The sequence below is a fragment of the Megascapheus bottae genome, chromosome 8 (genome assembly GCF_031878675.1).
Source record: "Megascapheus bottae isolate mThoBot1 chromosome 8, mThoBot2.hap1, whole genome shotgun sequence".
NCBI classification, from domain to species: domain Eukaryota; kingdom Metazoa; phylum Chordata; class Mammalia; order Rodentia; family Geomyidae; genus Megascapheus; species Megascapheus bottae.
The window spans coordinates 40,672,464-40,687,980 of NC_143516.1; the positions used below are offsets into that span (position 1 = coordinate 40,672,464).

At 40.9% G+C, this 15,517-nt stretch overlaps 2 protein-coding genes across 4 annotated transcripts in view; one reads left to right on the forward strand and one right to left on the reverse strand.

The window, feature by feature from the left end:
- Positions 1–999, reverse strand: part of Qrsl1 (glutaminyl-tRNA amidotransferase subunit QRSL1) — a 70,244-nt gene extending 69,245 nt beyond the window's left edge. For all 3 annotated transcript variants that reach the window (XM_090338358.1, XM_090338359.1, XM_090338357.1), the window contains exon 1: positions 874–999. In XM_090338358.1, coding sequence (XP_090194484.1) covers positions 874–897 — 24 coding nt within the window. In that variant the 5' untranslated portion in view covers positions 898–999. The remainder of the gene's footprint in view (positions 1–873) is intronic.
- A 115-nt stretch (positions 1,000–1,114) lies between these two features.
- Positions 1,115–15,517, forward strand: part of Rtn4ip1 (reticulon 4 interacting protein 1) — a 48,190-nt gene continuing 33,787 nt past the window's right edge. Inside the window, exons 1-4 of the mRNA XM_090337690.1 lie at positions 1,115–1,768; positions 10,563–10,714; positions 12,206–12,274; positions 14,202–14,326. Coding sequence (XP_090193816.1) covers positions 1,495–1,768; positions 10,563–10,714; positions 12,206–12,274; positions 14,202–14,326 — 620 coding nt within the window. The 5' untranslated portion in view covers positions 1,115–1,494. The remainder of the gene's footprint in view (positions 1,769–10,562; positions 10,715–12,205; positions 12,275–14,201; positions 14,327–15,517) is intronic.

The window sequence follows — 15,517 nt, forward strand, 5'->3', positions numbered from 1 at the left end:
AAGGTTAGGATGGTAGCCTAGAGGTGAAAAGTTCAGGGACAATACCCAGGCCTAGGGGTAGGGTGGTAGCCTTGAGCTGAAGAGCTCAGGGACAGCATCCAGTTCGATTTCAAGGCCCATGACCCACCCAAAGAGAGAGAGAGAGAGAGAAAGAGAGAGAAAGAGAGAGAGACAGAGAGAGACAGAGAGATAACTTAAGAGGGCCTGGTGATTTATTAGCATCAAAGATGAACAATTTAAGAGCCAAAGGGATAACAGTTACACTATTTAAATAATCTTTAAAGGACTACGTAAAAAAATCCAGGAAAATCAAGGGATGCTTGTTTTCATACGGTTACATGATGACTTCAATCTTGGTTTCGGTGTGAGTTGAGTATGGGGCCCAGAAAGCCCTGGAGACTGTGTCCAGGAAATGGAGGCAGTGGTCAGGAATCAGGTAATCTTGGAGGCATCTGAAGCCTAGAGGATGACTTTTTTTTTGGGGGGGGGTGAAGGCATAATTCTACTACCTGATTTTTCTCCCTCCAACCATCACCTGTGGGTTCTAATTTTTTATGTGTCGGATTCGCCACGACCACAAGCGAGAATGGCACACCTGGAGAGAGGTGGGGCCAATCTCCACAGCCCCCAAATGGTCAAGCCCGACCTGGTTCCAAGGCTGCACAGACGACTCATTGGGAGAAGCTGGTTGAGTACACTCCACAGCTCCGCGGTGCTCTGCCCTCCGCCCCGAGGGGCTGCAGTCTCACGGCCCAGAGGTGCGGATCCCCCACCCAATTCGGCTACTGGGCCCAAGAGGCGTGCTCAGGCCCTGGGACGGGTCCCCGAACCTTTCCTTCTTCCAGGGACCCCCGCCGGGATAATGCCACTCACTTCTCGGAGGGTCCGGCCCAGCATAGTCGCTGTGTTCAGCTTGTCCCTAGTCACTAGAGCCAGGTGACCGGAGGGAAAAAGAGGTCAGGAGCAACCGGCAGTGTTACATGGGCGCAGCCATCTTGGATCGTCACGCAGCGCTTCAACACCGAGCCTTCCGATTGGTCCATTCACAGCCCGAGGAAATGATCCGAGCACATGATTGGCTCGCGCTCCAAAGCTTTCGCGGGAGGCACCGGAGAGGAGACTGGCAAGGAGACGCGGGGCTGGGGTCGCGGCGGGAGCCGGGGAGCCTCGGATTCCGCGTTGCTTTCGGGGTCGTCAGCGCTGTTTAGTAGTCCCGCCGTGGGGACCAGACTCGGAGCCGGGCGTTTCACGCATGCTCTTTTGTTGTAGGGGTGGCGGTGTGTCAGGGAGGGAGGAGAATGGGCAGAATCGTGATGGGATGTTAATTGGCCCCGTTCTCCTGCCAAGTGCGGAATCATAATTCCGCATACTTTCGTTAGTCTCATCAGGTTCCAATTCATATTTGAATGCTCAGTTTTTGAAAACTGTGTAGTGTGTGGGGGGTGAAAATTTGAGTGCACTTCCTCGGAGAACCCAGTTCCACCACTGTTTGCAATGGAGGTTTTGAAGACTTGTGTACTCAGAAGAAATGCTTGTGTTGCGGCCTGTGTCTGGAGAAGCAAGGTTGTAGCCAGGTCTTTAATTAGGAAGATTAGTACTACTTCTCCAAAGAGCACTGTCATGCCCGCTTGGGTGATAGATAAATATGGGAAGAATGAAGTCCTTCGATTCACTAAGAACATGATGCTACCTCTCATCACCTATCCAAATGAAGTCATTATCAAGGTCCACGCTGCCAGTGTAAATCCTATAGATGTTAATATGAGAAGTAAGTTTTCCGAAACGTTGTTATCTTTTTTTTGTTTTAAGTCAGAATTTTGCTAGGCATGCCATTATTATTATTTTTTTGGACAGGGTCTTCTTTTGTAGCTCTATCTGGTTTCCTGCTCAAAATCCTCCTGCTTTAGTGCTGGGATTATAGATGTATATTACCACATCTGGCTAGGCACACATGCTCACACACACACACACACACACACACACACAATCACTTTTAATTTGACTACACTTTTGCTGACAGGAAGAAGTGATTTAGGTTTTTGATATCTCTAAATATTTCTGAAAACTTTTGAGATCTGAATGGCCAGAATATACTTTATAATCTTTTACAAAATGTAAATTTGATTATTTACATGTTTCCTTAAAATGTTAATTGGGATGAGAGATATGTCTACAAGTCTATTTTCATGACAATCTTAGATCCATCACAGGTTTGAGAGGTATTTTTATGTTTCTGCATTAGTTCTGAATTAGCATTTTTATAATAATTCCTATTTTCTTTGCTCTGATATCACTTACTGAAGGATTGAGCCTGAGTGCAGTGTCTTCCTACCAGTTGATCTGGTGGCGCTCACACAATTTCTTTTATTGATCCACTGAGCAAAGCAACAGCACTTTGTCTTACTTCTCTCTAGGATGTGAGCACATTTTCTTCTATTTTATCTTTTTAAAAAACAGATAAGCTGGGCGCAGTGGTTCACACCTGTAATCCTAGCTACTTAGGAGGCTGAGATCTGAGGATCATGGTTCAAAGCCAGCCTTGTCACTAAAGACTATGAGACTCCTATCTCCAATTAACCACTAGAAAACTGGAAGTGATGCTGTGGCTTTGCTTCACATAGAAGTGTATGACTTATCTCAGCATTCAGGAGGCAGAGAAAGGACAATCAAGGGTTGTGAGTTCAAGGCCAACCTGGGCTATATAGTGAGTGAGCCCTTGTGTTTACAAACAAGCTGGATGCTGATGGTTCAGGCCTGTAATCTATAATTCTACCTTCTCTGGAGGCTGAGGTCTAAGGATCACTGAAGCCATCTTGGACAGACAAGTCCCTGTGAAATTCTTATCTCCAACTTACCACTCAAAAACTAGAAGTGGTGCTATGGCTCAAGTGGTAGAACACTAGCCTTGAACACAAAGAGGCTCAGGGACAGTACCCAGACCCTGAGTTCAAGCCCCATAACCAACAACAACAAAAACCACCAACAAGCAAAACAACTTTTCCTGTTCTGTTCCTTTTTATATTGCAAAAATATCTAATGGGGGGGGACTGATAAAAGTTGGAAGAGCTCTATATTCCTTAAAAAATATGTATATATACATATATATACATATATATATATATGGATCTTTATTATAGTGCCAAAGATTGATTTGTATGAGTGAAATACTTTGGCAAATAATTGACAAAAATATTGTCACTCTTGCTGGTGAAAACTCATCTATATCTCCTGAAGGCATTGAAAAACATCATTTGGAGTGATTAAGCTCACTATTAAATTACAGATAGTTTGCCACCGTGTTAAGTAACCTGCTGCCTGTCATTTCATTTATGCATGGGTTAGTGTTTTGAAGGGCTTATGTGTACCTCCATAACAATTCTCATACATGATGAGAATTAATCTATATAATGAATTTATTTTTCCATATGTATATTCAATTGTATTATTAAAAACAATGATAGAAGGAACCATTTCATGGAATTTATAGTGATGTAAATGTTGTGACCTCAATTTCTCCCCCCAACCTAAAATGATATAATAGAGTAAGAATCATTTTTCTTCCCTCCTTTCCCCTCCCCTCCTCTCTTAATCTCCCCCCTCTTTCCTTACCTCGCTCCCTCCATCCCTCTATTCCCTTCCTTCCCCTCCATTCCCTCCCTCCACCCCTCTCTCTCTCCCTCTCCTCTCCCCTCCCCTCCCCTCCACTCCCCTCCCCTCTCCTTTCCTTTCTTTTCCTTTCCTTTTGGTTTCAAGACCTCTTTGCACTTAAAAGTTTCTAGAACTTATGTGACCTATAACTACATTATTTGAAACTAAAAATGTTAAACTATTTCTTTGTTTTGGCAGGGGGGCTTTTTTTTTTTCTTTTTGATGGTCATGGGGCTTGAACTCTGGGCTTGGGCACTGTCCCTGAGCTCTTCAGCTCTAGGCTAGATCTCTACCACTTGAGCCACAATGTCACTTATGATAAGAGTCTTATGGACTTTTGTGCTCAGGCTGGCTTTGAACTGTGATCCTCAGATCTCAGCCTTCTGAGTAGCTAGGATTACAGGTATGAGCTACGCAGGCACCACCTGACTCTTTTTTAAAAAAATTTTGGCACCACCTGACTCTTTAAAAAAAAATATTCTTTATTATCATAGTGATGTATATAGGGTAATAGTTACATTTGCAAGTAGTGGGTACATTGTTTCTTGAACATTGTCACCCCTTCCCATTTTTCTCCCGCTTTCTCTCCTGCTACCCCTCCCAAGTTGTAGGGTTCATTTCCAATGTATCCTCTTGTGAATACCATTGTTATGCTGGTTCATCCTTTGTCCTTTGACTCATCTTGTTTTTCCCCTTCCCTTCTCTGATTCCAATAAGCAAATAAATTTTATACAAAGCACCAGGTACCAAAGTCAGACATAGCAACAACAGAGGATAAACCATAAGGAAAAGGAAAAAAGAAAAAGAGAAAAAAAGGAAAGAAATAACTTCACATAGTACATTAAAAACAACTACAAGGATAAATCTCTTGTTTTCCTACTCTGGAGTTCATTTTGCTTAGGGTCTTCCTATATGGCCATATGCACATAGCTTTTTGAGCTATTGTGCTCCTGTGCTCGGAAAATCATAGATGCATACTAATTATTACAAATGAGGGAAACCATGGAACCTTTAGTTCTTTTGGAACTGGATTATTTTACTTAATATGGTTTTTTTTCCCAAGTCTTTCCATTTCCTTACAAATGGTGAAATGTTATTCTTTCTGATAGCAGCATAGAATTCCATTGTGTAAGTATACCACATCTACTGAGGGGCATCTGGGTTGGTTCCATATCTTAGCTATGGTGACTAATGTGGCAGTGAACATAGTTGTGCGGGTAGGTTTAGTATGGCCTTATTTCTGGACATTTGAATAAATGCCCAGGAGTGGTATTGCTGGGTCTTTTCAGGAACCACTACATTGCTTTCCAGAGTGGTTGAACAAGTTTACATTCCAAGTTAAATCAGGAAAAAATATTAAATGGTTGTGAGAAAAATACCTGAATGAGAGACAAGTACATATGTGAAGTACTAGAACCTGAGGTCTAGTATCAAAGAGTATAATGAAGCTAGGTATTGGTGGTTCATGACTGTAAATCCCAGGTACTCAGGAGGCTAAGCCAGGAAGGATTACAGTTGCAGGCTGGTTCAGGTTAAGAAAAAAGTTTGCAGTATCTCATCTCAACAGAAAACTGGATGTGGTGACCAGAGCCTTTCACCCCAACCATAGCAGGCTGCATAAATTAGGAAGTTGATGAGCTAGTCTGGCCTGGGTCAAAATGCTAGACCTTATCTCAAAAGTAACTATAGCAAAAATGGACAGTCTTGGCTTAAGGAGTAGAGCATCTGCCTAGCAAACACAAAGCCAGTTCAAATGTCAGTAGAATTTTTTTTTAAGTTATAATGAAAATAACTATTTTGCTAAATGAGGAAATGTAGTGAATGGGTTAGCGTTTTTCCCCCCATCTTTACATGTCTCTACTGTCGAATAAGACAATGATTTTCATAAGTCCTTCTGCAAACTAGGATGAGATGTTTGACATTTTTCTTTTTTTGTACTACTTGAAATTTGACTGCGCCCGGTGAATGCTGCTATCTTTAATTTAGTGATTATTTAGACTTATGCTGCTGAGTAGTCTCATGTGGCTAATTTCAAATAGTACAAAAAAAGAAAAATGTCAAACATCTCATTTAGGTTTTTTATGTTAGTAAGCATAGCTTGGTTGTACAGGACTTCCTAGCTTTCATAAGATGGTGGTTTGCATTTCTAGCACTTAAAGGAAAAGCAGCATTTCTTCCCCACTTCCCAAAAGGCATTTCATGGCTGTAATACAGCATTTGGGAGGTAAAGGCCAGAGAATTTAAAATTCCAGGCCACCTAGGCTACATGGCAACACCTGTCTTAAAATACGAAGAATTATATATCGATTACAATATTAGTCTGATAGTGTTATGGGTATTTTGAGTGAAATAATCCTAAAATAAATTAATTCAGTGTTAAATTATATATTATAGATTGTGGTATTTCTTTTGGACAGCACTGGACTAGACAATGTGAGAGTAACTATATTGTACAGTTACATATTTGGGAGAATAGATTTAGAGGAAGTCTTTGGAGTCTTAAAATGTTTGTGGCTAGGGGCTGGGAGTTTGGCCTAGTGGTGGAGTGCTTGCCTAGCATGCATGAAGGCTCAGGTTCAATTCCTTGGTAGCACATACATAGAAAAAACCGGAAGTGGTGCTGTGCCTCTAGTGGTAGAGCTCTAGCCTTGAGAAAGCCCAAGGACAGTGCTCATGCTCACGCCTGGAGTTCAAGCCCCAGGACTGGCAAAAAAAAAAAAAGTGTTTGTGGCTAGATACATCTATTAATCTATTAAGAGTGAATTAAAGCTGAGAATTGGTGGCTCATTCCTAAAATCCTAGCTGCTCTGAGGATCTTAGCTGAGATCTAAGGATCATGGTTCGCAGCCAACCTGGGCTGGATAGTCCGTGAGATTCTTATCTCTAGTAACAAGAGTGAATTGAAATACTTTTTATCATTTTTGTGTCATGAAATCTGTTTTTTGTTTTGTGTTGCTGAAGATTGAACTTGGGCTTTGAGTATACCAAGCAAATGATCTACCATGAAGCTACATTTCCAACTGTATTTTTGTTTTGAATAGTTGAAATACACTGTACAAGAAACACTGAACTTTGGAAGACTTATATTTATGTCTGAGGATAATTGAACTCCTACAAAGTGCTAATTGCATTTATAGATTTGCAAATCCCTCGTTTTTTTTTGTTGTTTTGTTTTTGTTTTTGTTTTTTTTGCCAGTCCTGGGCTTGAGCTCAGGGCCTGAGCACTGTCCTTGGACTTTCTCAAGGCTAGAGCTCTACCACTTGAGCCTAAGCACCACTTCCAGCTTTTTTGTATGTAAAGGTACCAAGGAATCGAACCCCGGTCTTTGCGCATGCTAGGCAAGCACTTTAACCATTCGGCCAAACTCCCGGCCCACAAATCCCTCATTTTTGACTGTTCTCTTCAAATCTAGATTTCTCACAAGCCCAAATCCCTTGCTCATACTCAAGCTGCCTCTCAGCCTGGTCTGCATACTAATTATTATAAATGAGGGAAACCATGGAGCCTTTAATTCTTTGGAACTGGCTAGCTTTCCATTTCCTTACAAATGGTGAATGTCATTCTTTCTGATAGCAGCATCGAATTCCATTGTGTAAGTATACCACATCTACTGAGGGGCATCTGGGTTGGTTCCATATCTTAGCTATGGAGACTAATGCAGCAGTGAACATGGTTGTGCTGGTAAGCTTAGTATGGCCTTATTTCTGGACATTTGAATAAATGCCCAGGAGTGGTATTGAATAGTTGCTATTTCTTATTTATTCTTTTTACAAAAGGGCTTTTGCTTTACAAGTTGCACTTACATGATTTTTGTTGTGTTAATGTTTTTAATCTCAGTAGATGATTTCCTTGGTTGTTATTTACTGTACATTTTACGTTTTTTTCCCCCATATTCTTGAGATAGTTTGATGCTTTGTGACTGGACTGGGAGTACTATTTGCAGTTATCCAACTATGGATTTTTTTTTTGAGAAAGCGTTATTGTTTTTGCAAAAGATATCTGTCATGGTAGCTTGGGGAAATAAAATAAATAGAAGATTATAAAACTTCTAGAAGCAGTTACTTCTCTTGCCAAGAAAACAAAGGATGCATATATTTTATTTTGAAAGATGATGGCTGGCTGTTTTCTGAAGACAACTACCCGTTGGATATATAATTGTAAATAATAGAACAGACTAGAAAAATGAGGAAATTTAAAAATACAGCATAATATCAACAAAGCTTAGTTTCTTTCATGGAAATAAAGTCTGTGAAACTGATAGATTTATTGAACCTTGTTCTCCGCTAATCAACCCAACTCTAAACAAGTGAAACCTCTGAATGAGGTGAAACTCTCAAGAGCCCTATTCATTATCACCAAGCAGGTAGGTTCTCAGCGACTACCAGCTGGCTACCTTCTGGATTTGGGCCAGTTTGGATAGGACCAGTGTGCCATGACTACACTGGATGCATTAGCTTCCTATGGTAGGCTCCCCAGGTTCATATGCTTTCTCTTGGTCCAGCAGCATATGTCAGATTACTATCTACCCTCTAAGTCTCCTTTACCCCTTACCCATCCTGGAGGAAATTCTACACCTCAAGGACAAAAAGCTTCTAACCAAGGCACCAAGAAGGTCTGCCCAGTGGAGAGAGATATCCCAAAAGCCAAATAGTCAAGGTAGTCCTTAGAAGATGCCAATTGCCTCAGGCTTTCAAATCAGGCCAAAAGCAGTTAAGGGGCTTTAAACAAATCGGTCCAACAACATATAGACTTAGACAGGAGTATCTGCTATGGAATGATGTGCTTGAAAGAAAATGGGAAAAATAAAGCAGTGGCTGGATGTAACAGGACAAGAAGGAGGGCAGCCTGAGGGAGGGTTTTGCAGTGGTTTCTCCTCCTCCAATAGGGAGAAATGACAGCAAATTGATGTGTAATGTGAATAATCCAGGAGAAAAGAAGAAGTTGAAAGGCAGAAGAGAATTGTTGAAATGATACTCTAGGGTAGAAGAGAGGGGTTGGGATCAAGAACACAAGCAGAAGGCTGGCCTTAGATGGATGGCACCAATGACAGTACAGAAGCAGAAGGCAAAGTAAATTCAGGGAGAGTCGGTGACAGGTGGATTAGCATGCAAAAGTTGTTTTTCTACTGAAAAATCAAGACACATTGGAGAAAGTGTTTGAAAGCTGAGACCGTCCTAGAAAAATCTAAGCTGAGAGGTTATGCCAGCATGATACATCTACCATCTGGAGAGTTAGGACTGTACTCTATCAGAGGGGAAAAAAAGAACTTTACATGTGAGAGTCACAAAGACCATAAGTTCACTTTTCTTGTTTCACATTCCTTTCATTGCTATGATAAACAATTACTCACTGAAAGTATGTTACGTGGTTTGAACAACATAAGTGGGCAGTAAGCCCTATCAAAGTTCAGCTGTTTCACAGCTGCAAGAAGATTTCAGTTCTCTTTAGGGTTCTGAGTCAGGAACTCAAGGGAGTTCATAAACTATTCTTTATTACAGATAAAGTACCCAGTTTTTTGAGCCAAACAAATTATAATTAGATTTTTTTCAGCCTTTTGAAACTGATATGTATGCAAATATTTTTTAAAAATAAAAAGGTATGTACAGGAAAGCAGTTGACCTGATTTAAGCGATCAGAACAGATGCAGCCCAATGGCTTTTTTCCAGTCAGGAACCTTTGTGCTGAATCTAAAGTCATTTTTTCTGGAAAGACTTTTACGAATCAGTGCCAGTACTTTATATTCTTGCCTTGTTTGTTCATTAACTTTTAGTATAAATATTAATAGCTTAACATTTGTGTACTTTACCAGAGTTGGCACCATATATTTTTGTTGTTTAAAATGTTCTTGAACAAGTCTACTGCTGGTGGCTCAGCCTGCAATTCTAGCTACTCAGCCTGCAATGCTAGCTACTCTAGCTAGCAGCTGACATTTGGAGATTGTGCTTTGGAACTAACTGGAGCAGCTCCAATTAACAACCAAAAAATCGGAAGTAGTGCTGTGGCTCAAGTGGTAGAATGCTAGCCTTGAGGGGAAAAAAGAAGCTTGGGATCAGTACCCAGGATCTGAGTTCAAGCCCCAGGCACACACATGCATATGGGGGGGGGGTTCGTGGTGGGTGAGGGTCAGTGGCTGGTGGTACAACCTATAATTATGAACTCAGAGATGGGAGAAAGAAGATTAAGTTCAAGGCCAGCCTGGGCTAGATAACAAAAAATAAAAATAAAGAGTTTACCAATTAATAAAATAATAAAGAGCTATCTTTCTTTCTTTCTTTCTTTCTTTCTTTCTTTCTTTATTTATTTATTTATTTATTTATTTTGCCAGTCGTGGGCTTGAGCTCAGGGCCTGAGCACTGTCCTTGGACTTTCTCAAGGCTAGAGCTCTGCCACTTGAGCCTCAGCACCACTTCTGGCTTTTTTTTTTTCTATGTATGTGGTACCGAGGAATCGAACCTGGGTCTTCATGCATGCTAGGCAAGCACTTTAACCACTAGGCCAAACTCCCGGCCCCAAGAGCTATCTTTAGAAGGCAAAGTTTTTGTTAGTATTTATTTATGGTGCTAGGAATTGAGCCCAGGACCTCAGGCATACTAGGCAAACAATATATTACTGAACTTTATTTCAGCTCAACATCACTAAAAGTTCTGGACAGTTTACACATCTGTTTCACCTGGATTTAAAGCAATTGTAGCTTCAGTTTATAAGTGATTGTGACTGTCCAAGTGATTTTCTTTGAATAAAAAGTCCTGTTGTTTTTATGCTTTCTTGTATGGTGTCAAAAAGTTATGAAATGTTAATCCATTTATAATATACATCTTAAGATGCTCACATCATTCTTGGCCTGTGTCCTGTAGTTGTTTTAAAATCATATTGATCTTACTTTTGTAGTAAATGGCTCATTTGTGGTTTGTAGGTGGCTATGGAGCAACAGCTTTGAATATGAAGCGTGATCCTTTACATTTAAAAACCAGAGGACAGGAGTTTCCCCTGACTCTGGGTCGGGATGTCTCTGGTGAGGTGATGGAATGTGGACTAGATGTGAAGTACTTCAAGCCTGGAGATGAGGTGCGTTAAACCTTTTACTCCTTATTTCTTATTTTTTATTCCTCATTCTAAATGTGCAAATGTTCTCCTTTCTCTTTGGGAAGTATGTCTATACCACTGACTAGTTTTCTTCTTTTCAGTTAATGGCCTAAGCCTTAGTCAAGTACTCTTGATTTTGCCATTAGTAGTTTTTCAAATAATTAAAAGTAGCCTGACTGTTATTAGAAAACTTGATTTTTCTAAGTGGAATGTGTAAGAATCACAAGATTGTGTGGGTCTTAAAATTGGGAGGCAATGATGAAGAGGAGACACCATCTTACCCAACAAGTGTGTGTGTCTGTGTGTGTGTGTGTGTGTGTGTCTGTGTCTGTGTCTGTGTCTGTGTCTGCATAATGGCACAGTTAGGATTGTGGTCTTCAAGTCAGCTCTTGTAAAAACAAAACAAAACACTGGGCCAGGAGTTTGGCCTACTAGTAGAGTGCTTGCCCAGCATCCATGAAGACCCGGGTTTGAGTCCTTGGTACCATATGCATAAAAAAGCCAGAAGTGGTGCTGTGGCTCAAGTGGTAGAGCTCTAGCTTTGAGAAAGCCCAAGGACAGTGCTTAGGCCCTGAGTTCAAGGCTCAGGACTGGCAAAAAAAATAGGAACCAACTCCCCCCCACACACAAAAAACAATAACTGAAGTAAAAAATGACTGGAGACATGGCTTAAGTGGTAGAGCATCTTTTTGCAAGTCAAAGACCCTGAGTTCAAGCCCAGGTACTACTAACAAACAGCAAAACTCTTTAAAAATAGAATTAGAACTTTTTTTGGAAGGTCCTTTAAGTGACAGCTTCTACCTGTAGATTAGATGTTCTTAAAATAGCTAAAGTTTGTTGTAAGTTCCTTTTACTTGTCACTTTGAACATTTATGACAAGAGATTTTAGTGAGCTCATAAGAATAGTATTTTGGTTGCTTCACATAAATAGCTAATCCTTGTGAGGTGGATGGCACTCAGCTTAGCACACAGATGAAGAAGCCATGCTATAAAAAGTTCTAGAGCTAAGCAGTGGTTGAGCCAGGATTCAAATCTCAAAGACCAGATCTTACTGGCACTTTCAGGTATGTTGTCTGCTTTCAGTGTAGTTTCACCTGATCAATGCAAACTCATAATTTGTTTTTATCATGTGGAGCTAATTCTTTTTTTTTTTTTTTTTTTTTTTTTTTTGCCAGTCCCAGAGTTTGTACTCAGGGCCTGAGCAGTGCCCTTGGACTTTCTCAGGGTTAGATCTCTACCAGTAACTTGAGCCACAACACTACTTCCGTTTTTTTCTATGTATGTGGTATGTAGGAATCGAACTTGGGTCTTTGTGCATGCTAGGCAAGCACTCTACCACTAGACCAAATTCCCAGCCTGCTCATTCTTTTTGTATATTGTTCACAGAGAATATGCATTAGGTGCACCTTCATACTTACCTTTGGTCATCACATTCCTGTTCCTTTAATGAGGCTGTATGTCTGTGTGTTTCAGGTCTGGGCTGCAGTTCCTCCTTGGAAACAAGGCACTTTCTCAGAATTTGTTGTTGTCAGTGGGAATGAGGTAACTCGTCGTCTTTGCTGAAATGCCATTAGAAAGTCTAAAAAACACTGACAGATATCTCAGAAATGATTGCTTATTTTTAGGTCAAGTTTGTGTTTATGGTAAGTTTTGAGGAAGCTGAACCAAATGAGTTTTTGAAAGATTAAATAAGGATTTAATGTGACTCAGTAGCACTGCTTATCAGAACAGTTGTCTTTGCCTACCGTAGTGGGGATGTGGTATGAGGTCTAGAATACTGCTGGCTTCCTAACTCTGCCTCACATAAACAGTGGAACCAGAATGCCAAGGGACAGTATAGATTCATCATGTTTAGGCATGGAAGTGTCAAATTGATTTGAATTACTTTAAACACAGAAGCCTAAACCCAGCATGATGTTGCAGGCCAATAATTAACACAAGCTATTCAGGAAGCAGAGACAGGAGGATGGAGAGTTGAGAACAGCTTGGGAAAATTGAAGTTGTATCTCAACAAAAACTGGGAATTGGGCAGGGAGTTTGACCTACTGGTAGAGTGCTTACCTAGCATGCAGGAAGCTCTGGGTTTGATTCCTCAGTACCACATACACAGAAAAAGCTGGAAATGGTGCTGCTTTTCAGGTGGTAGAGTGCTAGCCTTGAGAAATCTCAGGGATAGAGAAAAAGAAGGAGGAGGAGGAGGAGGGAGAGGAAGAGGAAGAAGAAGAAGAAGAAGAAAACCAACCCAAACTTCTGGGAACCTAGCTCACATGTAGAGGATGCCTCAGTAATGCAAAAACAAAACCAGGAACAAAGAAAAAGTGCTATCAGATATATTCTGACCAGGGACAAAGCTCAAGTGATAGAGCACTTGCTTTTGAATAGAAAGGGGCTAGCATTGAGGAAACTGGCTACTGAAGAGGTCTTGGAAGAAGATAAAGAGTGTTAGTAAGATTGTAGAAGGCTTTAGGAAGTTTACTTTCCAGAAAATGAAAGTGAAGGAAGCAGTCAATTGCAAAAATAAATTGGAGGGCCGGAGTTTGGCCTAGTGGTAGAGTGCTTGCCTAGCATGCACGAAGACCCGGGTTCGATTCCTCGGTACCACATACATAGAAAAAAGCCAGAAATGGTGCTGAGGCTCAAGTGGTAGAGCTCTAACCTTGAGAATGTCCAAGGACAGTGCTCAGACCCTGAGCTCAAGCCCACGACTGGCAAAAATAAATAAATAAATAAATTGGAATGTGTTTATGAGAGTTCAAAGTCTAACTACATGTCTGTCTGAGGATAGGGCTAATGGTATTATTACATATAATCGATTTTTATAAACAGTGCAGTAACTAATAATGTAGTCTACAAAATAGTACAGTACCTGAATATTTCCCCTTCCCCTCAGGTTGTGGGCATGAGCTCAAGGGCCTGGCTGCTGTCCCCAAGCTTTTTTCACTCAAAGCTGTCAGAGACCAGTGGTTAAGTAGAGATAAGAGTCTCACAGACTTTTCTGCCCAGGCTAGCTTTGAACTGTGATCTTCAGATGTCAGACTCCTAAGTAGCTAGGGTTATAGGCATGAGCCATTGGCAACCAGTTTTGGAGAATATTCTTTAGAAACAATCTTGAAATACACTGTACAAGAAACACTGAACTTTGGAAGACTGTTTTATTTATTTATTTATTTATTTATTTAGCCAGTCCGGGCCTTGAGCTCAGGGCCTGAGCACTGTCCTTGGACTTTCTCAAGGCTAGAGCTCTACCACTTGAGCCTCAGCACCACTTCTGGCTTTTTTCTATGTATGTGGTACCGAGGAATCGAACCCGGGTCTTCGTGCATGCTAGGCAAGCACTCAACCACTAGGCCAAACTCCCGGCCCCAAGACTGTTATATTTATGTCTGAGGATAATTGAACTCCTACGACATGCTAATTGCATTTATAGATTTGCAAATCCCTTATTTCTGACTGTTGTCTTCAAATCTAGGTTTCTCACAAGCCCAAATCCCTTACTCATACTCAAGCTGCCTCTCTGCCATACGTAGCCCTCACAGCCTGGTCTGCCATAAACAAGGTTGGTGGCCTGAATGACAAGAATTGTGTAGGAAAACGGTAAGTGTATCAGTGGTGGCAGCTATCCCTTCCTTTTTTTCTTTTGTTAGTTCTTAAGAGCAGATCTTTAGAAGCAGAGTTATGCTAATATTTGAAACAATTGCACTTTCAATTACACTCCAATTAGCCCAATCAAATTGGGGATTCTAGAAGAGTAAGATGGACTGTGTGAACTGTCTGTAACAATGTAAAAGTTTACATGTGAATCTTGAGGAGGTCACTCTATCCACTTTTTTTTGTTGGTTGTGGGACTTGAGCTCCTGGCTTGGGCACTGTCCCTGTGCTCTTCAGCTAAAGACTTCCACCCTACCCCTGGGCCTGGGTGCTGTCCCTGAGCTCTTCAACTCAAGGCTACTTCCCTATTCCTTGAGCCACAGAGCCACTTCCAGTTTTCTAGTGGTTAATTGGAGATAAGAGTCTCACAGACTTTAGTGCCTGGGTTGGTTTTGAACCGAGATCCTCAGATCTCAGCCTCCTGAGTAGCTAGGATTACAGGTGTGAACCACTGCGCCCGGCCTCTATGTACTTTCTGAAGAATGATGTTGAGATGAATTTTTTTTAACTAACCAGGAATTACTCTTATGTTTATATATTTCTCTGAAAATGAGATATAAAAGGCCCACAAAACATCGGCTCAATCCTTGATACCCTCTCAGTCAGCTCTGGTGTTCTATGACTTGAATGTATGCTTATCTGAGTTAGAAACAGCATACTATCCAGAAATATCTCTGGTGTCCAGTCCTCCCCCACTAGTGGTTTCACTTTCTGTATTTTCACATAGGTTTCTATACCTGTGGTTAGCCATGGTCTCAAAGGCTGAGTACACTATGGTAAGATGTTTTGAGAGAGAAAGAGTACATGCACATTTGCAAAACTTTTCTTACAGTATATCATGTAGTTATGTCCTGTTAATGCTTTACTTGAGCAATTTGTCAATTCAACTTTTATCTAGGTCTGTATGTATAGAGAGCAATATCATGGATACAGGTACTATCTTCAGTGTAGGCATTGCTGGAGTTTTGGAATGTACACCTGTGGCTAAGAGGAAGTATTGTAATTGAATTTGGGTTTAGGTTCTGCCACTTTCTAGCTGGTTGACTTAGTTGAATTTTTTTTAGTTTGTGTTTTAAAGATTAAATGAGAACACAGTAAAGCTGGTGGCAAAGGTGTGGCATATGGGAAGCTCCCTAT